This window comes from Oratosquilla oratoria, chromosome 1 (genome assembly GCF_046742065.1).
Source record: "Oratosquilla oratoria isolate Oo_2021 chromosome 1, ASM4674206v1, whole genome shotgun sequence".
In the NCBI taxonomy this organism is placed as follows: Eukaryota; Metazoa; Arthropoda; class Malacostraca; order Stomatopoda; family Squillidae; genus Oratosquilla; species Oratosquilla oratoria.
In genome coordinates this window covers 49,390,692-49,418,191 of record NC_134777.1, presented here as the reverse complement: position 1 = coordinate 49,418,191, position 27,500 = coordinate 49,390,692, and the positions used below count along the sequence as shown (strand labels likewise).

At 40.4% G+C, this 27,500-nt stretch overlaps 1 protein-coding gene across 7 annotated transcripts in view; it reads left to right on the top strand.

The window, feature by feature from the left end:
• LOC143030265 (NAD(+) hydrolase sarm1-like) overlaps nt 1-27,500 on the top strand; it is a 722,505-nt gene that overhangs the window by 284,597 nt on the left and 410,408 nt on the right. For 2 of the 7 annotated variants that reach the window (XR_012967128.1, XM_076197044.1), the window contains exon 1: nt 17,574-18,325. The exons of 1 other annotated variant lie outside the window; for it this stretch is intronic. Coding sequence is in view for 4 of the 6 variants with exons in the window: in XM_076197044.1 (XP_076053159.1) it covers nt 17,621-18,325 (705 nt within the window). In the remaining 2 variants the exon portion in view is untranslated. Of the gene's footprint in view, nt 1-17,573; nt 18,326-27,500 lie in introns of those variants that run through there. 4 more of the 7 variants (XM_076194346.1, XM_076193652.1, XR_012967083.1 and 1 more) reach the window with 3 other exon arrangements.

Here is a 27,500-nt window from a genome sequence, read left to right as displayed (position 1 = left end):
CCCCCACTCTCTTCTTCCCTCTACATGTGTCGTCTTCTCTCAGGCCTCATTTCTTTGACTCTGCGTGTTCCACCCTGTTAAGTCCTGTTTCCTGATCACTCTTAGTCGTATATTTCTTAACTGCTTAGCTAAGGGATGACGCTCACATTTCAATATTATTTTTGTTTCGTTTCTCTCTCTCTCTCTCTTTTTCTTCTTTTTTCATAACATTTTCTTCTTTTTCTATTTTATCTTCTTTTATTTTTTATTTTTATTTTCTTTTTTCTTATTTTCTTCTTTAATGTTTTCTTCTTTTTTGTTCTTTTTTATTATTTTTTTCCTATTCTTTTTTCTTCTTTTTTGTTCTTTTTATTATCTTTTTCCTATTCTTTTTTCTTCTTTTTTCCTTTTCATCGTCTTTTTTTTCTTCATCTTCTTTACATCTTCTTCTCTTCACCTTTTCTTTTTTTCTTCTCCTTTTCTTCTTCTTTTCTTCATCTTATTTTTATTCCTTTTTTTTTCTTTCCTTCTTTTCTTCTTCTTTCCTTCTTCTTCTCTTCATCTTCGCTTCTTTTCTTCATCTTATTTTTATTCCTTTTTTTTTCTTTCCTTCTTTTCTTCTTCTTTCCTTCTTCTTCTCTTCATCTTCGCTTCTTCTCTTCTTCTTTCCTTCTCTTTCTTCTTCTTCTTTCCTTCTTCTTTCTTTTTTCTTCTTTCCTTCTTCCTCTTTCCTTCTTTCCTTTTTCTTTCCTACCTCTCTTCTTCTCTTCTTCTTCTTCTTCTTCTTCTTCTTCTTCTACTCCTTCTTCTACTCCTCCTCTTACTCTTACTCTTATTCCTCTTCTCTCTGTCTTTATCCTCTTGTTATCTCTTTATCTCTCTGTCTATCTGTCTCTGTATCTTGTGCCTATCTCTCTATCTCTATATTTATGTCTCTGTATCTATATCTTTGTCTCTATATTTATCTCTTTCTTCCTTTGTCTCCATATTTCTCTCTCTCTCTCTCTCTCTCTCTCTCTCTCTCTCTCTCTCTCTCTCTCTCTCTCTCTCTCTCTCTCTCTCTCTCTCTCTCTCTCTCTCTCTCTTTTTCTTTCTTTCTCTCTCTCCCTCCCTTACTCACTCACTCACTCACTCACTATCTTTTTCCCTCCCTCCACTTTCACATTTCCCGTACCCTCATTAACTCTTTTACTCCCCATATCTTGTCAGGCCCCGATGTCTGTGTTCCTCTCGTGCTGCTCTCAAGGCTTGAGACGGGAGCCCAGTTAAACCATAAAAGTTGACCCATTCGAATGCGAAGGTGACTTTTTGACGGAGTTTTCGCGCGTTGTTGGCCTAAATCATGATGGTTTCACTTGGCAGCAGTCTTGAAGGTCTCGGTCATGAAGGGAAGTGAGGGTTGGAAGTCAGCTCTTGGGATCGCGTTAGGCAATAGTGAATTAGTGTAATTATGTACGGTGACTGGTACATAAGAAGAGATTAAAGAAGTAGTTAGGTTAGGTAGATATGAGACGGGAGAGGCACAGCCACCACATTCTAATTTCAGGTCGCAAGTTACGATGAATGAGATGATGACATGAACATGGAGGTTAGCATTAAAGGATGCGCAGATGTTTGGACCAGAAAGATGCAACCGAGGGATAAAAAGCAAAATTAATCGGTGTGGTCAAAAGGGCTTAGGTAAAAAGTACCAACGAATGGGCAAAAGAAAGCAGAATCTGATTGAAGATTTATAGACCAGAAACTTGGGTACCAAATGGAAGAAGCACAAAGTACGGACTAAGGGATTTCGGAAAGATGTTTATGCTAATGATTTATGCTAATATGTCCTCAGCATCTATCCTAACGCACACGGTATAATAATAGAAATTGAAAACATTGATATCCAAATGGGGGATGGAAATACAGACACTGAAGAAGTGGTAGGAAAGAAAGAGTGAGAAGGAGCGATGATAACGGTGAACAGTGATATAATATAGATGTCCTATAATGAGGAAATTAGGAAGAAGGTGGAGATGAGACAATAGGTATGAAGGTAGTAACCAGGGAGAAAAGTAAAACATTTCGCGGTTGCATATATATATATATATATATATATATATATATATATACAGTATATATGTATGTATATATATATATGTATATATATATGTATATATATATATATATATATGTATATATATATGTATATATATATATTATATATATATATATATAATATATATATATATATATATATATATAATATATATATATATATATATATATATATATATATATAATATATTTATAAAAGGATATGGAATGAGGAATATCAAGAGGTGTGGTCAAACAAGGCCTGTGGAAAATCATTGCAAAATATTATATTGTGACCCTAAAGAATGTTTTTATTGAGAATCAAGAGCAGTGGAAATGAAGATTCAGTAATAAAATTGTTGCCATGAATTTCAATGGCTGGAGACCCGCAACCCCACAATGAGTGACAACGGTCCTCGGGCCTTCCTAAAGATCTCTCTAGAAAAAAAATAAATCGTCTATGTATGTTATGTTACTAAGTATGGTATAGTACCTACGTCACCGTGATATAGTACATTCGGAGGATAGAAGCATTCGCCGGCGGCTGTCAGTTCTCCTGACGTGAACAGGTAGGGGAAATATAATTGAAATTGATAAAGATCCTAGGCCCGGCCTGGTGACCAAAAGTCAACCCATTCCATGATTTGAAATGGAGGTGAAGGAATTAATGGGTTTTGTAGGGAGATAATTCTTTCTGATATCCATATTGTAGGACCATTTGCAAGTAATCGCCATTGGTCCCTAATAACAACGTAATGATTCAGTGGGCCAAATAAATGACTCGATTCAGCGAAAATAAATTTGCCTCCTCCCCCCCCCAAAAAAATGGTGAAAATAATTCTTTGAAACACGTGTTTCATAGGAAAAAAATAATCAAGTAGTGTTTGAAATATAAATGACAGTAGAAAGTAGAGAACCAAGAGATGAATCATGCAGGCAAGGCAGATACAACTACGGGAAATAAATTTTTATAAAGGAATTTCTTTAGATAAACATATTGAAGGGAAACTAGAAAAAACAAAAGAAATACACAAGAAAAAACGTGCCAAGAATGAGAAGGCAAATTGAAAATAGCAGTTTCAAGAGAAGAAACGAGATGATGATGATAATAATAATAATAATAATAATAATAATAATAATAATAATAATAATAATAATAATAATAATAATAATAATGTATGGCATGGGATAAATAGAGAAAGGGAAGAAACAGTTCACCGAAGAAAGAATCCCTGCAAAGGGAGAAACGTTAAAAAATGTATTAATCGTAACTGAAAAAAACGTATCCGAATTTTTCAGAACGTTTGTATATGTGTATGTGTTTATGTATTCATTTATTCATTTATCTATTCGTTTATTCATCTATTTATTCATTCATCTATTTATATATATATATATATTTTTTTATATATATTTACCTGTATATTCATTTATCTTTATTCATTTATTTATTTACTTGTTAATTAATAACTTTATTTATTCGTTTATTTATCTATCCATTTATTTATTTATTTATTAATATATCTATTTATATATTCATATATCTACATGTTTGTCTACTTTTTCGAAAACTTTTTTTTTTTTCCAAGCACATGCAAGGATGAATCTTTCCTCTACCAATAGACCTGTAAAAGGAAACCCGCCTGGGAAAACACAATGGTGATGCTCTGGTAGATGCTCTTCGTGGGAATATGGGTGTATCACCTAATATCCTAGTGGGAAGATATTTTGTAATCGAAAAGGGAAGGTGAAGGGAAAGGCTTGGGAGAAGTGTGCGCCCCTCGGTGTGCCCAAGGAAAGCGAAACTCGCTCCGAAATCTCTTAGTGATGAGGGAGATAGGACTTACCAAACTGCGATTTTATCGTCTGTCTCTAATGCATAAATCGTTTACTGTCCATGTAAATGTGACTGGGCTGCCGCTAAATTGCTGATCTTAAAGATAAGATAGGATTTGCTTGTGTCGCAGCGTTTCTCTAATACCGGGCGAATGCACGTTGTTCTGCCTTTTGACCAGCTTGAATCCAGGCCTTGCGTTCAAGACCTTGGTTGTGCTTGGCTTCAGCCCTGCCCCGTCATCGTGCACGTGTCCACATAAGCGGGCGTGTGTGGTTTGTGTGTATGTGTGTGTGTGTGTGTGCCTTGGCGTCACAGGTGTTTGTCCGTATTATTTGTACACGTGACGGTTCGCGCGTGACGACGACGATGGAATCATCATGGCTGCTCCTCCGACGCGACGGAATGTGGATGTTTGACCAAGTTTAACGCTCCGAAAGCAACTTATTGGTCCTTGTCTAGCTGCATCCAGTGACGCTTGTTGTGGGTACCATGGGTGGACAGAGCATTTGGAGACCTCTTGGTCTGTAACCAGATGAGATGTTTATACTGCGAGCATGGACTGTACCGATAGATTTTTTGGTTCTATACCGAGGCCGGAATTAGAATAGTACATGAATAAATAGATAGACAATATATAAGCAGGGAGCAATTCACTAGACAAATAGATTAATCAGCTGAGAGAAATGACAACATACTTTATAGGATTGTACCCAACTGAATCTTAAAACTGCCTGTAGTACACTTCGAAAAGTGGACCATAAGCATGCACCTCTTCAGGAAGTTCATCCTATTCACTGTCTACGCGATAGAATACTCATTACTATCATGCAGAAGTTGATATCACTGTAGTCGACATGCCTTACTGACAATATGTGTGTGTGGAAGGGAGGGAGGTCTTAGCATGTGTTTTGTGCAAACCTGCGAGTGCGTGTGTGCATTCACACGCGCACTTGCAGGCCGACTAGGCTACCGCCGGGCCCCACTGGCCTCACGGGTGCTACAGTCCGGCCGTTGCCCGCTGATGGTCGCCGGGACAAGGAAGGGCAAGCGGGCAGGTGGGTAGGCGGGCGAGCACGCTCTTCAGGGATAGAGCAGAGCGAGATAGGCGGGCTGCCAGTCAGCAAAGCAACCCTGTATGATGCTAATTACCTTTATGCACTTCTGGTTTAAGTCGATGTTGTAACTCATCTCGAATTATTATACTCCATGAATATTCATGGCGCTGCCCACGCATCACTTTATCTGCCCGTGCATACACTGCGTTGTTCTGTTCTGCACGTGGATATGTGCATTTGCGAAGTAGGTGTGTGTGTGTGGGGGGGGGGGTTCAAGGCTCGAAATTGCAAATGCAGTTTTGATTAGGGTTTTTTCTTCAAACGAAAGGATGTTAATAGAGTCCTTCATATATTATAGGTCTCCATTTCCACAGTGGGAGTTATAAGAAATAATGTATGAAGGTGTATTTGTGTGCGCGCACGTATGCGTGTATATACATTTATGTACAGTAATGTAAGTTGTCTAATCTCGTATGAAAACGTCAGACACAACTGGTCATGTTAACTTGCTGTTTCTAATACCCAGGGCACGTTTTCAAGAGACCTCCACGATGCAACCCAGCTTCTCAACAGGAATGAAAGGAAGACTAGACAACTGTTGTCAGAATGTAAACTCTCAGCAATGTTTCCTTCGTATATCAGTATTATGCAGGTTTTCCTAAATTTTCATGTTACTGGGGAAGTACACTCGACCCATTGAATTCCGTCACACAATGATTTAACATCAAAGGAATGTATTGAGAAGAAAATCCTCCACTGTATTCCACGTTCAGATCAATTATGATGAATTTTGCGTTGCTGTTTGTACAGTAACCAACGTCCGTCTCATTGCTGGATCATCTCTGGCGCGAATTGAGGCTCTCCTGCTTCGGCAAGCATTCGGAGACAAGTTGCAAAACAGTCCCTTTTCCGTCACACATCCCGCTTAGCCTTCGATAGTGGTTTATAGTCAGACTGTAAACATCTAATTAAAACAACAATGACTGGTATACAGAAATACACATGATTTTGCTCCTTATAGCATCGCCATTTGGCCTCGTTCGCTGCCTGGATAACCGTGCTTTGTTACTTCTTCCCGATCGGGGTCCGGGGGCGAGGTATTGATTGTAGCAGATTTTCTTAGATTCCTTATTTGTTAGCAACATTACAGCAAGGTCAAATTCATCGAAATGTGAAAATCACTTATTGGCTGCGCTCATTTTTTAATATCCAATTTATTTTAAATTAATATTACATTTATTATTTCCAACACACTAGTAAAATTTTTTATCAAGGTCGGTAGGGTAAAAAAAATTTGATGGTCGAACTCATATGTATAAAAAAGAGCTGCACAACGAGGTTTGTTATGGGTGGCACTACTTGTTGAAGAGCCATTCACGATGGTACAGATCAACACTAAGCTTCGGTAGAAAGTGCCCCCATTGTTAAAGTACATTCATTTATTTTTTGGCTATTAGAAACTACAGAACAACGGACACTTGGGCTTATGTTTGTTGCATCTCTGCCTCTGATTATAGTGCATTGTTCTAACTTCATCTTAAAGTCTGGCCACTTTATTGATTGCCGCAGGTGTCTTTACAAAATTTGTGAATGGCCAAAGAAATTTGATATGTAGTTTCCAATTTCCTTTTCACGAATGTATTCCTTATAATCAGTTTCTTATGCGTTATACTCTTGACGTCGTACTGTATCACCGGTTTTTGTGCACTTGTGGAGGAACATAAAACTCGCCACCCACAACATCTCCCGTGATGATGATAATGCGGAAGATCGCGGAAGGGAGTTTTATGGGCAGGAGGCCAGTCCGCTCAAGCGAGACCATCTTCATAGGTGATTCGTGGTCATCGTGTGGCTCCGGCGTTTCACTTACCTTATAAGGAAACTGACCAAACCGTACTCCTTAATTGGACTGGTCCAAGGGCTCGAGATCTGCGATGGAAAGCTTTTTTAGTACCTGAATTGATCATGACCATAAGTTAGTGTTCAGGGTTAGTAATCAATTGAAAAGTCAATACAAGGGCGTCGTCGACCGCAGACTATCGGAAGCGCTCCCTGATTGGGTGTAATAGAAATATTTCCTCAAACGACGGGATAGCGCACAACTGCATGATATAAGGGATGGTATCACCTAGCACGGAAGAAGCTAATCTAAACTGTTCTAACCACATCGTTACTGATGGGATGCGACACATTTGAATGAAATATCCTTACGGCAGAGTAAAAGGATAGTGTTCACTCGGCACGGAGGGGGACTAATGAGGAAACAGAGTCAAAGTCTGCGTTTTTACGAAGAAGGGTCACTTTGAGACTTGGTGGTGGCTGGCAACGGGGAAGTTCTATAAACAGTCGAGCTGTCAAAGGCTTTTTAGGTTTTTAACTGCGGCACCACAGTGGATACTTTATAGGTTTTGTTCTCGATGCAAAGCGCTCCCCGAAGTAGAGGCAGCTTTGTGGCAGTTGTTTAGGAAACTTTCAACTTGATAGAACTTTGAATGTAATATTCTGTAGTAATGTCAAAAAATACTTTTGATGTTACAAGAAAATAATCAGAGGATATTGTAGTATAAGCGAAATGTTTTTTTGGTCGTTCATTCAAATTCATATCTGACGAAAATTCATCATCCATTGTGACGCTGGTTTTAGTTATTTCAGCATAGCATAGTCCGCCCATTTAAACCTGTCTTTTGTGTGTGCGTGTGCGCGCGCGCGCGCGCGTGTGTGTGTGTGTGTGTATGTATAAATATGTATGCACACGCACACATACACACACACACAGGAGAAGCACAAGAGGACATGGAATGAAAATAAAAAAACATAGCTACAGAAGAGATCTGAAGAAAAGTAGTTTTCCACATACAGTAGAGTGGTAGACACTTGGAACAAACTGGACAAGGAAATAGTGTGCGCCAAAAACATTCATGAGTTTAAAAGCAAACTAGACACTGCGAGATACAAAGGCGGGACACCACGAGCGTAGCTCCCCTTCCCGCAAAATACAACTAGGTAAATGCAACTAGGTAAAACACACACACACACACACACACACACACACACACACACACACACACACACACACACACACACACACACACACACACACACACACACACACACACATACACATACACGCACACACACATACACACACACACACACACACATACACACACACACACACACACACACACACACACACACACACACACACACACACACACACACACACACACACATGTATATATATATATATATATATATATACACATGTATATATATACATATATATATATATATATATATATATATGTATATATATATATATATATATATATGTGTGTGTGTGTGTATGTGTGTGTATACATGATTACTAAGGAAAGACAATATATTCTAGTCAGCAGGGAGTGGGTTAAAAAGAAATGAGGTTGGAAGAAGGAAGGCGGGGATTAAGTAAACGCAACCCTCGTGACTCCTCCGCCTCCGGGGAAGAAGAAGAAAAAAACAATGAACAACTTTCACCTTGCGTAAATCCCAAGAAATCCCTATGGCATCAAGTCAGACATGAAAGATTTATTCTCCATAAGATATTAATTGCCAAGACTTGAGGGTCAAACCACCAACATGTCGAGGCGAATTCTTAAGAAGAAATGGTTGGGGAAGGCGAAAGTCTTGGCGCGAGTGAAATAGCGAGGAAACAGAAATAAGGAAGAATAAAGAAAGAGTCCATGAGCATGGACGTGATGTCTGTTGAGGTAAGTGAAATAATGTGTAGCTTTCGAGATGGAGACAAACTGTATTCATTCTTCCTGTAAGGGAGTTTATACAGGAGAGATTTACGAGGGGACCAGCGCCGACGCCGACGACGACGCCGTCGAGTTACAAAAACGGAGTTAACCGGGGAGAAACGAAGAAATGTTTTTAGTCGACGCGTCGCGTCGCGTGGGAGACAACTCGCAACAAATGGGATGGGAATATTAGTGAAGGCGCGTTGCCCAACTACTTGGAGAACCCTGTGTGCTCAGAAGGAGGAAGGGGAGGAGCGTAACTGAGCTTGGCAGGGAGGCACTAAAGCCCATGTCTCAGGAAGCGGTTCCCGTCATTAATTTTCCACCTCTGGTATGGCTGATACTTCTACTCCGGTTCTTTTTACCACCAATTCTAATATCACCATGATTACCATCACCACTATCGTCACAATTTCTGTCACCACGTCTTGAACACCACAACATCACTGCTATCATCATCGCCATTGCCATATCCATCTCCTTTTTTGAACCACCACAGGTATCGTCACCATTACCACCGCTACCAATACAACAACTACCATCACCACCACTACCATCACCATGATTACAATCACCACCTCTACCACCAATGATGCCACCACCATTACCACCACCACCACTGCTGCCACGGCCACCGTTGGTACCACCACCACCAACAACAACAACACCGCCGTTGCTATCACCACCACTATCGCCATCACCACCATCATCAGCATCATCATCACCATCACCACCATAACAACAACTATAAAACTACTACTCTTATTTTGCTTGAAACTATTACATTTGCACAAAGCTGTAGAGGTATGAAAAGCCATAATTTCGTACATTTATAACTATTTTATTTCGAAGGAAACGCACTGTGGGGACGAAGCCTTTATTATTATTGGTACTCTGTTTCACTCGTTAGAGCTGTGTCAAAGTACTTGATTTATGCGAAAGGGACGAGAATATTTTCCCTTTGTGCAATGGCAAAATCAAAACCGCCCAGATCACTCGGACTTCCACAGCAACTTGAACAGAAGTTGACATAAATAAAAAGCTGATCACAGATAATCCTAATTAGGCTCGTACCTTTTCCTCCTCAGATGAGAGTAAGCAATGAATGTGATGCGAAAAGATGAGTTTCCTCCACACAAAGAAGAAGAAGAAGAAGAGGAAGAAGAGGAGGAAGAACAAAATTATAAAGAAAATGAAGAAGAAGAAGAGGAAGAAAAAGAACATCTCTTTCTCCTCCTTCATGGTAGCAGTTCCCATGGGCCCACATCTTCAAAATGGTCCAAGTGAACGGTCATCACATAAAAAAGAGAAAGCAGAACAAAATTATAAGATTTTTTGGAACCGTCATTAGTCGCAACGATTAAACAAATAACAGCTCCCAGAGAGGTCTATGGGAGGGTGTGAGGACCTTTGCCAGCCACAATGGATATGTGGATTTCAAATCAGTGAAACTAAAGGCAACTATTATCATTAAAGTATCATTATCAAAAATAATACTTATTTTTTTCAGAAATATTTCAATGATAGGTCACCTCAAGTAATGACAAAACAGATGTGTATAGTCGGTTATTCTCCATCGTTCAGATTACAAGGTGAACGAGGAGACGATTAGGAAAGTCAGTCAGTTCCCATATGGGGTTAACTGCAAAGGTTTTGTGTAGTCACTACTTTAGATACTTCAGTGGGATCCTTGTGGACCAGAATAACGAAACATTTTGTAATGATTGAAGATTAATCTTAACTCAAAGAAGAATGACATTTACTCTTTAGCTTGTACCCTCATAAAACATTTCCTGTATCACCTCATTCATTCAGTCAGCTATTCAGCCAGCCAGTCAGTCAGTTAGCCAGCGAACCAGATAATCATTCAGTCAGTCTACCGTGCGGTAGGATGAAAGAAAAAAACCTGCGATTCCCACACGAATATTTTCCAGCGGACACGGACGATCTGTCAACGACGTACAAGATAAGAGTGATTGATATCATTATGCCAGCTAATGGTGCCAATGAAGGCTTTGATCCCTGTGAGCATATCAAGCTGGCAGTCGGCAGAACCGAGTGTTGGTCTTATGGTCTCTTGCAGTCTCCTTCATTCTTATGTTATATATATATATATATATATATATATATATATATATATATATATATATATATATATATATATATATATATACATATATATATATGCATGTATATACATATATATACATATATATACATATATACATATACATATACATAAAAATATACATATATATATATAGGTATATATAAATATATATATATATATATATATATATATATATACACATATTATATGCATATATATACATATATATATACATATATATACATAAACATATATATATATATATACATATATATATATATATACATAAACATATACATATATATAGATATATATATGTATATTAATATATACATATATATATATGCATATATATACATATATATACATATATATATACATAAACATATACATATATATACATATATATATACATTATATATATATACATATATATATATATGTATATATATATATATATATATATGTATATATATAGTATATATATACATATATATATACATATATGTGTATACATATATATATGCTATATATATATATATGTATATATATACAAATATATATACATATACATATATTCATATATATATAAATATTTATGTATGTATATATATGTTATATATGTAATATATATATATATATATATATGTACATGTATACATATATATACATACATATACACATATACATATACACATATATATATATATATATATATATATATATATATATGTATATGTATGTATACGTATATACGAATATATGCGAATAAATCACAAAAACACGTGATTCACAAAATGTGTAATCAAACCACTTGGAAAATAAAATGAAAGGTGACCGAACGTTTTCGTCGATCGCAGACCTTTGAAAATGCCTTAAATAGACGAAAATGTTCGGTCACCTTTCATTTTATTTTCCAATTGGTTTTATTACACATACAGCACTGTATATATATATATATATATATATATATATATATATATATATATAAATATATATATATATGTATATATATATATGTATGTATATATATATGTATGTATATATATATATATGTATGTATATATATATGTATGTATATATATATATATATATATGTATGTATATATATATATATGTATGTATATGTATATGTATATATATTTGTATGTATGTATATATGTATACATATATGTATGCATATGTGTACGCATATATAGGTAAGCATATATACGTAAAAGGGTGCTTCAAAAAGTTCGTGGAAAAAGGACAGTATGAATTTTTTTTCTTCCAATTATGATGTTTATTTATCAAATGTTCCATTAAGGTCAATACACTTCTGCAAACGTTGATCCCAGCCTTTAAGTCCGTCTGAGTAGAACTGAGGATCATGTGATCTGAACCATGTCAGAGCAGCTCTTTTTACATCTTCAACTGATGGAAAATTGGTACCTTTCCATTATTATTTTTTTTTATGTTTGAAACAAAAAGAAGTCGAATGGGGCTAAATCGCGGCTGTAAGGGGGATGTCGGATGATTTCCCATCGAAATTCAAGTAGCACAGCTCTTGTCTGCCGAGCACCGTGAGCGCGTGCATTGTCGTGGTGAAGAGGACGCGTTGATGCAGGTTTCCAGGGTATTTTTCCAAGACTTTTTTTGGACAGTTTTCTCAAAACGCATTCATAATAAGTAGATGTAATTGTTTTCTTGTTCTCGAGGAAGTCAACCAGCAAAATCTCTTCTACTTCCTAGAAGACAGTGGCCATGACCTTTCCTCTTGAACGCTCAGATTTTGCTTTGACTGGTCCACTTCCACCCCGGAGCAGCCTCTGATTTGATTGAATTTTGTCCTGGGTATCGTACTGGTAAAGCCATGTTTCATCACCTGTCACAATTCTCTGCAGAATAGCTTCAGAGTCTTAATCCCACTTGATCAAAATTTCCATTGAAAGATCTGCCCTTGTTTGCTGCTGATCTGTAGTGTGATGTTGTCCGTCCTGCCTCGGGGCTTGCCTCTCCTGAAAGGCACTTGGGAGTATAGGGGTGTCTTGGTGGGAATTCAGAGACGGCCTACTATGTAAGCATCATAGGGCGTACAGTCCCTATTTGGGCATGATTTTTTTTTCTTGAAATTTTCTTGCCCAAATAGGGACTGTACGCCCTATGATGCTTACATAGGGTTGACTACTACCAAACTCTCCAGGCGCCTGAACTATCATCTGACTCAAGGAGGTCCCAAACGTCACTTCCTGGAGAAACATGGACAGCATCTCACAGGTGACGTCCTTCGACAGAACACTGTCGTCATCCGAGGCAGGACGGAAAACATCTCGCTAAAGCCTCGGAGTAGCAAGGCTCGAGAGAACGGACAAGCTAGCCAATGAGCGTACGTGGAAAACTGTCCCGCCCTCTGAACCATGAGGGGACGAGAAAAGGTCATCCTTCCAGCCAATCACACGCTGTATTTCTGCATTTTTGTATTGTATAAATCCATGCATTTGTTCCATCTTTGTCTTTTGATAATGACTCAGGCAGAGTCGAAACGTCAAACCAATAATGACCGGAATAGGAAATCTACTCTTTCTTTTACCCCTTGCTATAAAGGATACCTTCAGGAAGTTGGAAACTTTGAAGAAGAAATTGATCAGCGCTGAATTTGCAGTTGCTTTTAACCAAGCCTGCCTAAGAGAAAATTTACTCCCGTGGTATACAAACATATATATATATATATATATATATATATATATATATATGTATATATATATGTATATATATGCATATATATACATATTTATATGTATATGTATATATATACATGTATATATATATTTATATATATATGTATATATATATGTATAAATGTATATATATATGTATATATATGTATATATATATAATATAATATATATGTATATTTATATAATATGCATTTGAACAACAAACACAATGCACTTTAATTCTAAGCCATCAAAGGCCAGCATGCTTGGAATTGAAATGTGGTACTACCCAGGACTCGAACCGGGTATCCTCATGACAAGTGTGACAGTGAATTTCCAACTACGCCATCAAGATATATATATATATATATATATATATATATATATATATATATATATATATATATATATATATATATATATATATAGGTACACTACTGTTATTTGCTCCTTTAGATTAGATTATGGTCTCGCTGCCTCCTTTTCCTGACTGAGTGATGAATTCATTTAGTTTTAATTTGAATAAAATCTGTAGAGCACGTCACCGTAGCGAGAAGGTTAATTGCCGAGACCGTCCAGGTTGTCATGGAAACGATGCTGCCCTAGGGATCCCGACGGTGATACGGATTTATGGGATGAAATATGAGATAAAACTGATTCACATTTGAGGGTGCCTTCCCAAGGGTCATTAACACATGGAAGGAGATAGTGGACGCATGTGCAGGTACACCCACCCACAGTCGTGCACATACAACTAAAGACACACACACATACACACGCACACACACACACACACACACACACACACACACACACACACACACACACACACACACACACACACATAGGCAAATCATGCACACGTATATAAATGGAGAGGCAAAGAAGGCAGAAATGAAATAAGGAGGGAACATGAGGTCCTGACCTAGGCCTGAATAAGGGGCAATCGATTTCCATCTGAATGAAATCATCTGGAAGAGGTGAGGGCTGTGACCGTAGACCTGGCCATGGCAGGGTGTACTGTCGCAGAACGTGGGAAGTAAAGATAACTTTCTGTCCATTGTTTCGGTGGCTCTTACCTTAATTGGGATTCTGGATGTGTTTGCGGTGATTATAGCCATAATCATTCTGATCGGTGGCAGCAATCGTCGTTAATATAATCACTGTCAAAGCCAAGTGCGTCCCTCCCCTTGGTTATCGTTATCGTTATCCCTCGAGCGCTTCTTATCAACAGGAAGACGACGGCGAGGAAGGGGAGATTTCATGTGTGCGGTTACTCGCTGCGATTTTTCCTCTATAACTCATGTCCGTCCTGCCGAACCCATGCACGCACGCATACACACGCACACACACACGCGCGCGCGCGCAAGAGCCTACATTCATTTAAAAGTTCGATACAAATGAATAACCAACATCAAGGAGCACATTCGAGGTAGACTAACATTAAATTGACATTTGGCTCCACCGAATGGAACATAGCAAAGGCGCAAATCTCTCGTTACACAAGGTACATCCTAGAATACATTAGGGTTTCAAAATGGATTACTCAGTAAGTCAAATCTCAATGGTTAGAAAAATCATAGAAAAATAAATAAAGCTGTCACCGAAGAGAATTAGACATAATCTAAAACTTGAGAGAAAATAAGATAGGTGTCAAGGATTTTTTGTTCAAAATAGGATGATAGATCCTTGGGAAATCATCCACTAAAATTTGTAGGGGCACAGTCTAGGTAAGAATCCTAGAAGAATTTTAATGCATAGAAATTATTAGAAAGTACAAACAGGAGTAGATGCGGTACAAACGCTCGGAAAGGGCCAACACGCCTTTACAAAATTACACACGCGCGCATACTAAGGTAATTGATAAATAATGTATACAGAACACACAATAGCAACACACAGATACCCATATACCCAAACAAAATCACGAACAGTCTCACATGTAGGTCACATTCTCTCAGAGCATTTGCGAGTTAAAAATAAACACTGAAACGAAGTAGGGGAGAAGGGACGAAATATTATGGCTTTGGATCCCATGTACACTTCAGGTATACAAATCCGCGCACACACACACACACACACACACACACACACACACACACACACACACACACACACACACACACACACACACACACACACACACACACACACACACACACGTGCACACACACACACAACACACACACACACACACACACACACACACACACACACACACACACACACACACACACACACACACACACACACACACACAGAAAAGAGAGAGGGGGGCGGAGACGGGCAGTAGGGACGGGAGTTGGGTAGACACAGAAAGAGATAAGGGAAAGGGAGGGAGAGGGAGAGGGAAAAATACAGAGATTAAAGAATAATACAAAATGAATAGAGAAAAATCGAGAAGACAAAGACGAAAGGGGATGGATTTAAGGATAGAATGAAGGGAAGGTGTCTTGGATAGTTTTGGAGTGTTGGTGAATGAATGAATGAATGAAGAACATTGCAGGAATGTTGTGAAACGCGGTTTGATTGTGATTTTTGAAGGAAGAGATAGTTGAATGACTTGGTCTTTTTCAACGACTACAGCTAGTAAACGAGGAAGAGACAAGCGAATGAGAGTACTGTACTTAAGTGTACATTTGGTTTGAAGAGAAGTACAACCAGCCAACAGTGAGGGTCTGAAACGTGTTTCGTTCCTATATAGCCCCGAGGTTCCAAGACCGAGTAAGAGAAAATGTAAACACTCACCTGTGGTCGTCAAAGAAAACGGCAAGAGGCGAGGAAAAAGCTCACGTAATTTCGCGGGTGCTTTGTTTTGTTTGTAACCATTGCTTCCTTTACTATGGGCATATGGTACTGGTGCTATCTAGGCTGTTGTAGACTGATGCCAATTCGAGATTATGCCTGTTTCTTAGACTTGGTCGATGTAGTTGACGGTCGTTGGCCAGCTTCGACACCTTGGCTTAGAAGGAAGTAGTTGCCGATTGTCGAATTAAAAACCGAATTCCACGGTGGGAAAAGACATCCATTGATTTCGTATACAAGAAGTACTATGTGACAGACTTCTTAATCTTCGATCTAGGAAAAGGTTTGAAGGAATATGGGAACCAGGGAAGAAGTGAGAGTAAATAAAAAGGAAGGTATGCCGGAGGCAGACGGAGTTGGCAGGAGTGTACACCCGTACTTGGCGGGCAAAGGCTCCTCGCCTCGGCTCGAGAACGGCGAGAGGCAACAGCCATCCGCAGCAGCAGCCTTGATCATAGTAGTGTTGGCTCGTTGGTGTCGAAGACTTGCGTCGCATCGCGCCGCCCTCCTCCCTCCTCCTCGTTGCTCTCTCTCTCGCTCTTGTATAGCAGGGATTTCGAGGACTCCAGGCAGGATCCTACCAGGCCTAGCGTTGACGGGGGCTTTCTTGGCGATTGTGTGTGCTCCGGGCGAAGGGAGGTGGTAAAGGGCCCTTTGTGCGCCGTAGGGAGGAACGAAGATCTTTCGTTCGCTCTCTCGCTGGCAGGGAAGGCCCCCTCCCTCCCCTTCCCCCTCCCCCCCTGCAGTGCCATTACGTTATTGAAGGGCGAATCAGTAATGCCCCGCTGGTTGGTAGTGGTGATGGCAGCAGCATTGTTCTGCTGGTGCAAGTGCAGGAAAACAGCCACCCAGGGGTGGGCCACCGTTTAGACTCGGTTCGATGGAATGTTGTTGGCCCTGTGTGTTTGTGTGTGTGTATGTGATAACCAGTAAACGCCTGACCAAATCCCGAGTATCGTTGATGCGAATAACGACCATGTTCGCAAGGTGCAGACAAGGGAAACATGTCTGTCTCCGGTGAGTGAGTGTGCCGCGGTGCCGTTCGTGAGTGCGTGAGTTCGACTGAGCCTCCTTGCAGGAGATTATTAGGTGATGCGAGGAGGTATTGCAGGTGGACGTTTAAGACACTGAATGACTTCTGTCCACACGCCCCATAGTTTGGGCTTATGTTGATGTATCCCAACTGGAACGGACGGAATGGTGGTGGTGGTGGGGGTGGTGGAGGAGGGGGCGGAGGTGGAGGAGGTGTCGGAAATAATGGAGGAAGTGGAAAGAACTGGATGAAGGAGGTTGAGGAGAAGAAACGGGGCTGGTCTCGTGATCCTAACGGCGGTTGGATCCGGGAGAGTACGCCACAGTACCAACCTGCCACATCTCCCACGTCGTCGCACAACGGAAGTGGCGCCCTGGACAACCACCACTATGCGGACAGCCACAATGGCAGCTCCTCCAACAGCCTAAGGAACCGCCGGCGTACCTGCAGCAGCACGAGCATCCCGAACCTGTGCACGAGCATGAGCGCCGGCGCCTTTCACAGCACGCCCTCGCCCGCCGCCCTCAATTCGCGAGGATCCATGGACAACCTGAGGACCAAGGGAGACTCCTGCAGTAGCAGTCCCATGTTTAGAGAGTCGCCAGGGTTCCCCAGTGGCAGTCCACGGGTGAAGGAGGCTCCCTACGGCCCGGCGGGCAGCCCGCGACCTCAGCACTCCCGTGGGTTCTGGGTGCAGGAGCCCGACGACGTCCACACACGATGGGTTCCGACCGAGACACCGGATCTGGACAGCAGCAGTACCAACTGCACGCCGCTCGTCTGGCCTCCCACCGAAGGGAGCCAAGGCGGTGGCGGAGGGGGCTGGGTCGGGAGTCGCCGGGCCTCGTCCTCTCAGCCCCCGTCGCCCCACAAGGAGACTCCGCCGTTGCCGTCTGCCCAGACGACGACCTCGTCCACGCTGCCGAAGGTATATAAGAGCCAGGCGACTTGGGTCAGTACACGCTCTCACACTACAACCCTTTTTGTGTTGTGCTGGCGTGTTTTGACCTCTGTTGTAGTTTTAGTCTCCCCATGAGATGTCTGTCTGTAAATGTTTGTTTTTCTTTAACCCTTCTCTCCTGCCCATTTGTTTTTCAAAATCAAGGTCGCTTCGATGAAGTCGCGGTGGCCCGTAGGCCGAGGCTCTTAGACTGGCCTTTCGCTCGCATGTATGTTATAGCAGCTTGTCTCCAATGGCAGTAAGAGCCATTTGGTAGACTAAGGCAAGCATGACCCATTCTGTTTTGCTAGATATGTTTTCGTGTCTGTGTTTGTGTGGCTGGGCGTTTAAGATTCATTAGATATTTTTCCTCCTCCTCCTCCTCCTCTTCTTCCTCTTCTTCCTGCTCATCCTACTCTTCCTCCTCCTTCTCCCCCTCTTCCTCCTCCTCTTTCTCCCATTCCTTCTTCAGCTCCTCCACCTCTTCCTTCACTTTCTCTCCATCTTCCTGCTTCGCTTGTTCCTCTTTTACTCCTTCTTTCCCGCTCTTCCTCCACCTCTTCCTCCTGCTTCACTTATTCCTCTTTTACTCCTCCTCCTCCTCCTCCTCATTATCATCATTATGCTTCTGCTTCTTCTCCAACTCTTCCTCCTCTTTTTCCTTTTTCTCCTCCTCCTCCCCTATTTGTTTTTCGTCTCCTCCTTCTCCTTCCTCCTCCTTCACCTTTTCCACCCCTTCTCCTCTTGCTGTCCCTTATCCCCATTTGACTCCTCATCGCATTCCTCCTATTACTCCTCCTCCACTTCCACTTCTCTTCCTTCTTCTCCTGCTCCTCTTCTTCTTTCCTTCTCCCTTCCTCCTTTCTTCTCCTTCCCTCCCCAACCCTCTCCAACCCTCCCCTCTCCTTCCCTCCCCAACCCTCCCCTCTCCTTCCCTCCTCTTTGCTCCGCTCCCCACACTTCCTCTCCCCTCCACCTCCTCCTCCTCCTCCTCCTCCTCCTCCTCCTCCTCCTCCTCCTCCTCCTCCTCCTCCTCCTCCTCCTCCTCCTCCTCCTCCTCTTCCTTTTTCTCTTCAGCGTGATTCACTAGCCTCCCCGTCGGAGTGTGGTCAACCCCTCCTGAAGCGCTGCTGTATTCGACCGACGCGCGCCATTTCCACCAGCACATTGCTTTTCTGCTTTTTCCTCGATGCATGAAAACCTTCCACGAGCGAACGCTTTTCCTTCCTTCATTTATTCCTTCCTTACTTCCTTCTTTCCTTCCTTCCTTCCTTCCTTCCTTCCTTCTTTCCTTCCTTCATTCCTTACTTTCTTCATTCCTTACTTCCTTATATGTCCCTTTCTTCCTTTCACTGTATCTTCCTTCTTTCCTTCCTTCCTTACTTCCTTCCTTACTTCCTTCTTTACTTCCTTCCTTCCTTCCTTCCGTATGTCCCTTTCTTCCTTTCGCCGTCTCTTCCTTCCTTCCTTACGACCCTTTCTGCCTTTCTCCATCCCTTCCTTCCTTCCTTCCTTACTTCTTTCCTTCCTTCCTTACGTCCCTTACCTCCTTTCTTCCCTTACCTCCTTTCTTCCTTCCATCCTTACTTCCATCATTCCTTCCTTCTTTACTTCCAATCTCCACAAATTTTCTCCCCCCCCTCTTGCAGGATATATGACCAACTACACGGTTGAGAACTTCCATTTCACCTAGAACCCTCAACCGTCTCCTAGTGTCATATTCCTCCCCCCCCCTCCTCCCAACGTCCTTTCCTTTTTGCCGCTCACACATCCCTTCCGTGGGTTTTACACGGTGCAGCTGTATTTTTCAACTGATAAGATTTCTCTTTAACAACACACTCCAGAGTTTTCCTCTTCCGTTTGTAACAAAGTTGAATATGTATTTTATTCGTTGATTCTCTCTCGTCATTCATTGTCTCACGTTTCCAATGATCAACAACAATTTTGTTTTTAAACACTAACACTGGAAGGTAAGTCCGATTAGATTTATGACAAAAATATACGAAAATGATATTTTTCACGTCCACACTGCTGCCGTGCATGGCATACGGGGCTCCGTTCGTTCCTCTTTGGTGACTTATGTAATGTCAACTCTCACTTTGGCACATTGGAGACAATTTTTCAAAGACTTCCTCCGTATGTTCCTCTCTCTCTCTCTCTCTCTCTCTCTCTCTCTCTCTCTCTCTCTCTCTCTCTCTCTCTCTCTCTCTCTCTCTCTCTCTCTCTCTCTCTCTCTCTCTCTCTCTCTCTCTCTCTCTCTTCTCTTCTCTCTCTCTCTATATATATATATATATATATATATATATATATATATATATATATCAGTTATGCTTTTTCAAAGGAAAAAGTATTCCTGCGAAACTAGTCAGGAAAAAACTCACTCTTGTGTTTCTCACTCCATTTACGTCAACTTGTCAGAGTCTATATATATATATATATAATCAATAGATACAAATATAAAGGAATAGATATAAAACAGAAGAGACCAAAATAGTGCAATTGAATAAATCAACAAACACATAGAAAGGAGAACGAGGGCATGATTATCAATTAATAAACGAGAAGATCAAATCCCCCAGCTAGTGTATCTAAGCGCATTGTCCGCCTAAGAAAAAAAAAAATTCGGGACGTGGTCCATATTTTTGTTTTTTAGGGGGATATTGTGCTTCAATACATTAGCTGGGGGATTTTGTTTTAAAAAATATCCTAATTAAAAAAAATTAATTAGGATATTTAAAAAAATATATATCCTAAATGAAAATTATCCACATAACACTAAAGGTTGCATGTACACCATTCCTTGCCTGCAGTGCCAAAAAATTTACATTGGACAAACTGGGAAAGATACACAAACAAGAATTAATGAACACAAATACAGTGTGAGGGACCAAAATCATGTAATTTACTGGAAAAATGGCTGTAAAATAACCTCTTGTAATTCCTTTATTGAAAGAAGCATAATTGAATCAAGCCACATTAAACAAATTTTTGATCAAAATATCAATCTAAGCAAGGTATGTACAGGCTTGATAATTTAATTTCAAAGAAAATTGTTGGATGTTATCCTGCCTGGACATTTGGTCCATCTGTGACCTGAGGACTTTGGGTAATTTTCTCTGGCTTGTGTGATTCATCTCTCCATGTTCCTTACAATATTTTTACTTCTGTAGTATATATACTGTCTCTGTATCTCCCTTACTGTATTCCCTTGGTGATGTCTTAAATAGACGAAAACGTTTGGACTGTTTCTTATTTACCTGTGTTTTTCCTGCATATATATGTTTATGTATATATATATATGTATATATATGTATATATATATATATATATATATATATATATATATATAATGTTCATTTTTATTTCTATTATATTTGTATTTGGCTTAGTACCCTAGTAGTATTCAGGTAATCCCTGTGTTTGTTATACTGATTCTAAGGTATGTTATGTTTTGCTGAGTCCCTTAACTGATGTCCTGTTTCTGAGTATTGTATTCCTGTAGTTTGTGTTGATATATTTGCTGTTACCAATGTAATTTTCTTTTATTCATGCTAGTTTCAGCTGGGATTTTAGGTAAACGTTTTGTATTCTAGCGTGACTGGAAGGCTAAGTAACTTAGGCGCGTATTTTGATTTTTGTGCGTTGTCTTGTTTTTTGGTAATTTATTTTAATGGCGTGGGTATTTTGTGAACTGGTGTCCTACCTGGTGATGAATATACTTTCTGGAGAGTAGCGGTCGCATGGGAGACCTTTCCCATTGTGACACACAAGCCCCTTTATATTGATTCCCTTTCCAATCTCTGTATATCCCTGAAGACGAACCCCGGACAGGTATTGAAACATAAGAATACACATATATGGGAATTATCAGTATCAGTTGAGATTTGCAAATTCGAGAAAGTATATAACACGTTTCCATAGAGGCTCGGAAATTTGCGCTGCAACTGTGTGCGCTTGCGTAAGAGTTACTGAAATGGGATTTTGAGTAATAGTCGCGATGTGGCGACTGAGAGCGTCTGCTACTAAGTTCACTTTACTATGAACAAAATGAAAGGTCGACATGAACTCCTGTATCATGAGAAACCAACGAGCAAGTTTTCCTGATAGATTCTTGCCTTTGAAGAGGTGTAAGATTGGTTGATGGTCTGTGTAGAAGTGTTTGAGGGCGTGTATCACAGCTAATGTTTCTATGTCTGTGATTAAGTAATTTTGTTCGTGTTTGTTGAGTGTGCGGCTAGCATAGGCGATTGGCCTGAGTTTTGTGTCGTGTTGTTGCATGAGAATTGCGCCAAGTCCGGTGTAGGACGCATCTTTGTATATTGTGAAAGGAAGCTTGTGGTTTGGGAAAGCAAAGACAGGTGCCGTGGTTAAGGCTATCTTTAAGTCATTAAAGACTTTCTCTTGGTCAGGTGTCCAAATGAAGGAGGTGTCCATCTTAAGTAGCAAAGTTAATGGTGCTGTTATACCAGCGTAACCTGGAATGTATCGGCTGTAAAATTCTGATTGACCAAGGAATGAATGTATGTGTTCAAAAGAAGTAGGGCGTGGAAACTCAATGACTGCCTCGACCTTGTCCTACGAGATTTATATTCCTTGTGAGTTAAGGACATGTCCTGAGAAGCGTATTTCTTTCTGAAGGAACACTTCTAACGCTTCAGTTTGAGGCCTGCTTTTGCTAGTCGCGAGAAGATAGTGTTAAGAGTAAGTGTTCATTAACCAATTTAGAAGCAATGATCACACCATCGAGGTACATAAACACAGACTGGCTTATGAGACATGCAAGGACTGTGTGCATAAGTCGTGTGAACACTAAAGGAGCTGAAACGAGAGACATGGCTAGTCGTTTGAAATGATAGTAGCCTGTAGGGTGGGAAACGCTGTCCGGAGCAAGGGAAATCTGGAAATATCCCGACATAAGGTCCAAGGTCGTGAACACTACGTCGCTTTCACCGACGGAGTGTAAGAGGTCTTGCAATACAGGGATGGGATGTCTATCTGGGATAGCTTAATTCCTTGAAGTCTACTACCGGGCGGAAGGAACCATCGTGTTTCGGGACAACAAAGAGAGGAAAATTCCATTCACTGGTATATATACATATACATATATATATATATATATATATAATATATATATATATGTGTGTGTGTATGTGTGTGTATACTGTGTCTGTGTGTATGTGTGTAAGAGGCTGGTAGAAAATAGGGTAAAATGATCCTAAATTAAAATCAGGTGAAGGTCCAATCTCAGTTTCTGACAAGTGTAAAATACATGTAGGGAAACTCTCCACTATTGCTAACACCATGAAAGCATATAACCGATAAAACATACCTCACAGATAACAACATTACCTTTCCCGAAAAATCACCACCTTTGAGGTCAAACATAAACAACTCTTATAATAACAGCATAAACAACTCTTATAATAACTATGGTATGTGTCTTTTCATAATTATTCTTTTCTCCTTAGTTGTCACTGCCTTAACATACTTGATTATAATCAAAAGGATGAAGATATTAAAGAGAATCCAACACTTGCCAGCATGAGAATTGCAGTTTGCCGGAGCCCTGTAAGAGGCTGGTAGAAAAGGGTTGGTCGGGACGACCAAGGGGTAGCTGCTGTTTGTAAAGAGTCCGGGAGCTCTAGTGTGTATTTACTTTTGGTGATGTAACATTAATTTATAACCTAAGTAAGAATTAAGTAGACTTTCGATGTTATTCCAAGTAAACTTGAAACAAAGAGTCTGATTGGTGAAAGGGTAGAGAAAAATAAATTTGTTCACAAATATAAGATCACGCCCTTTGGGTAGGATCTTAAATATAAAGTTAGAAATCATTAGACTAAGGAAATCACGACGTCACTGCAAAGCTCAGGCAGGATCTTGTATGTATACGTGCCTTCGGGGGATTCCTTTGAAGAACTTCAAAGTGCGTTGTGTATAAGAATCAACCAAAGAAATATATCGAAGAAAAGATATATCAAATTCACCCAGTCAGAAGATTATAAATGGAGGAAGCGAGGCGCCATATCCATAAATCAGGGCTACAGAGGGCGACGACACACACACTCACACACACACACACACACACACACACACACACACACACACACATATATATATATATATATATATATATATATATATATATATATAGTTTTACACAGTCGCAGATTAGTGATCTTTCCTATGTATATATAATGTATATATTTATATATACTGATATATATATATATATATTTATATATATATATATTTATACATATATATATATATATATGCATATACTTATATGGAGAGAGAGCAAGAGAATTTCCTTATTGCATTTCACACATACCTAGTCCATCCTGCCATCCTGCCGCATTTCGTCCAGCCCGTTTTCCTCTTGTCTTCAATCCCCCTCGTCTTCGGCATTTCCACCTCCTGCACCCCTCCTCATCCTCCTATTGTCGTACCATCTGCCCTTCTTTTATGCGATCCGTTTCCTTCTCTCCTTGAACACGATTTTGATATCCATTTGTTTTCCAGTTCCTGCTACCGAATATTCTTGTTTGAGAAATATATTTTACAAAGGGTTTTGCATCATCTTTCTTTTGTTTGATTTTCATTGGCAACTTTGACGTACGTTTTCACATCTCGGCAACCTTTCTTAGTCTCTCCTCGTCCCCTCCGACGTCCCTCCCTTCCCCCGTCCCCTTCCCCATCCCCCATCATCTCCTTCCCGTTCCGAATGCATGCCCTGCCTGGCTTTACGTTTGTTTTGTGAACAACTAAACGCCAAGAGCACAAGAGACTACTTTGTACGCAGGTCGTTAGATACCACCGATGAAAAAATTGGAGCGCTGTTCGGAAAAAAAAGGAACCCCCCCTCCAAAAAAAAAAAAAAAATCCTTAAAGTGATCACATGGGACATGATACGTGGTCGGTCAGGCGACAAACTTGAGAGAGAGAGAAAGAAGTGGGGTGAGAATGAGAGATAGATAGAGAGGGAGAGAGAGAATGATAAAAGAGATTGTGTGTGTGTGTGAGAGAGAGAAAAGGGATGGAAAAGCGTGAGGAAGGAAGGGAGGGGGAGGAAGTCAATGAACCCACTTTCCCCGGGCTCTTTACCAACCAAATATACGAGTATGTTCAATAGACTACGTGACGTTTAAAGCCGGGTCCACACTTGTTGCATTTCCACGTATCGTATCGTATCTTTGCGTACCACTAGTGATACGATACGGTGCAACAGGGTATTGTACCCACTCTTGCGTATCCGTATACAGCAGGCGGATATGCAACAAGTGGGTACAATACCCTGTTGCACCGTATCGTATCACTTGGTGGTACGCAAAGATGATACGATACGTGGAAATGCAACAAGTGTGGACCCGGCTTAACAGGTTGAGACCATTCATCGCCCCGCTCTTCTCTTGAAGTGTCCATTTACTTACTAAGTGGTCCGTGAGATAGACGATGGGCGGTGATTCTAAAAATTCACGAAAGAAACGGGCAAATTTCCTTCCATTGTCAGCAGCTTAGTCATCCGTCGGAACATCCTTGTCTTCCTACCGTAGACTTTGTGTGTGTATGTGATTCACCATGGTCTTGGATCACGTGTTCGACTCGTGATCCACAGCTATCCTCCCCCCTCCCTCCGAAGAGAGCTCAGAGCTCATATATAACCAATCTATGGGTAATGCTGTGATCTTACACGCACACACACCCAACTCCCCACCCACGAGAGTTTGAGAAACGACTCACAGCGCAGCGATACTGACATTATTTCAACCCTGGGGGCGGGATTCGAACCCGGACCGCCGTAATGGCGGCCGCGAACTCTACCACTGCGCCATCGAGTGTGAGTGTGTGTGTGTGTGTGTGTGTGTGTGTGTGTGTGTGTGTGTGTGTGTGTGAATGAGTGAGTGACTACATAATTTAAAGCATTTGCTTTTATTTGTTAACAATATGGTGTTCCCAAATTGATCATCTGCCCACGTCCTGTAGGAATTATTTCAGTTTGGGTGTCTGAAGAGAGTACGGGTATGAATTGGAAAAAGCATTTAAGAACGAAACAGTTCCTTGGAAAATGAGAAGACCTCAGCAGCCATCCTATTAGGAAGCAGTCTTCGTAGGGGGGGAAATCTGACGACACATTACACTTTTGCAGTCACCACACATACTGGAAAGATCACTTGGAGGCCCTTTTTAAGCAAGGTGACGCCTCAACATTCCAGGGTTAAAACCCTTGAAGAACCTGGCTGGACCTACCAGTTCCATTCCATGAGTAAGCAGCACCTGACCGAGCATGACGCGGCACAAGACAGTTGTGTGGTCTGACGTGTCGATCAGTGCAGGTTATGCGTGACTGAATGCTCAGAACCTACCACACTACCTACCTCCTACCTGCCTGCCTAAACGCCCTGGACGGAACAGTGACTGCTAGCGCAGCGTAGCGTGAAAAGGCGCACGTGGCGGATCGCAGACCGGTCGCGTCATTTTGACATGGCATACGAGCAAGAAGTACATTAAGAACCAAATTCTACGCATTTAAGGGTTGTTTCATATCCTAAAATGTGTCACTCTATCAACAGTATGGTATGTGTGTATATGTATATACATACATATATATATTTTCTATGTTACGCACTAATGTGCGGTCGTCTGGATGCAGATTTCTGAGTAGAGTACTGAAGTCCATGGTGTTTTCCTCTAGACGTCTTTCGGCTCTAATTAGCCATCTTCAGGAGGTGTTGTCTGGTTGAATTGTTGACAGAGAATGACGCGGTTTGATCGTGTGTCATTCTCTGTCAACAATTCAACCAGACAACACCTCCTGAAGATGGCTAATTAGAGCCGAAAGACGTCTAGAGGAAAACACCATGAACTTCAGTACTCTACTCAGAAATCTGCATCCAGACGACCGCACATTAGTGCGTAACATTGAAAAGATATTCTATAAACAGAATAATGCTATCTCAGCTGTTGACTTTAACAACGCATGCATTATTAACGGCCTACTTCCAACATATATATATATATATATATATATATATATATATATATATATATATATATATATATATATATATACTGTATATATATATACATGTATATATATATATATATATATATAAACATGTATATATATATAATATAAACTTGTATATATATACATGTATATATATATATTTATATATATATATAT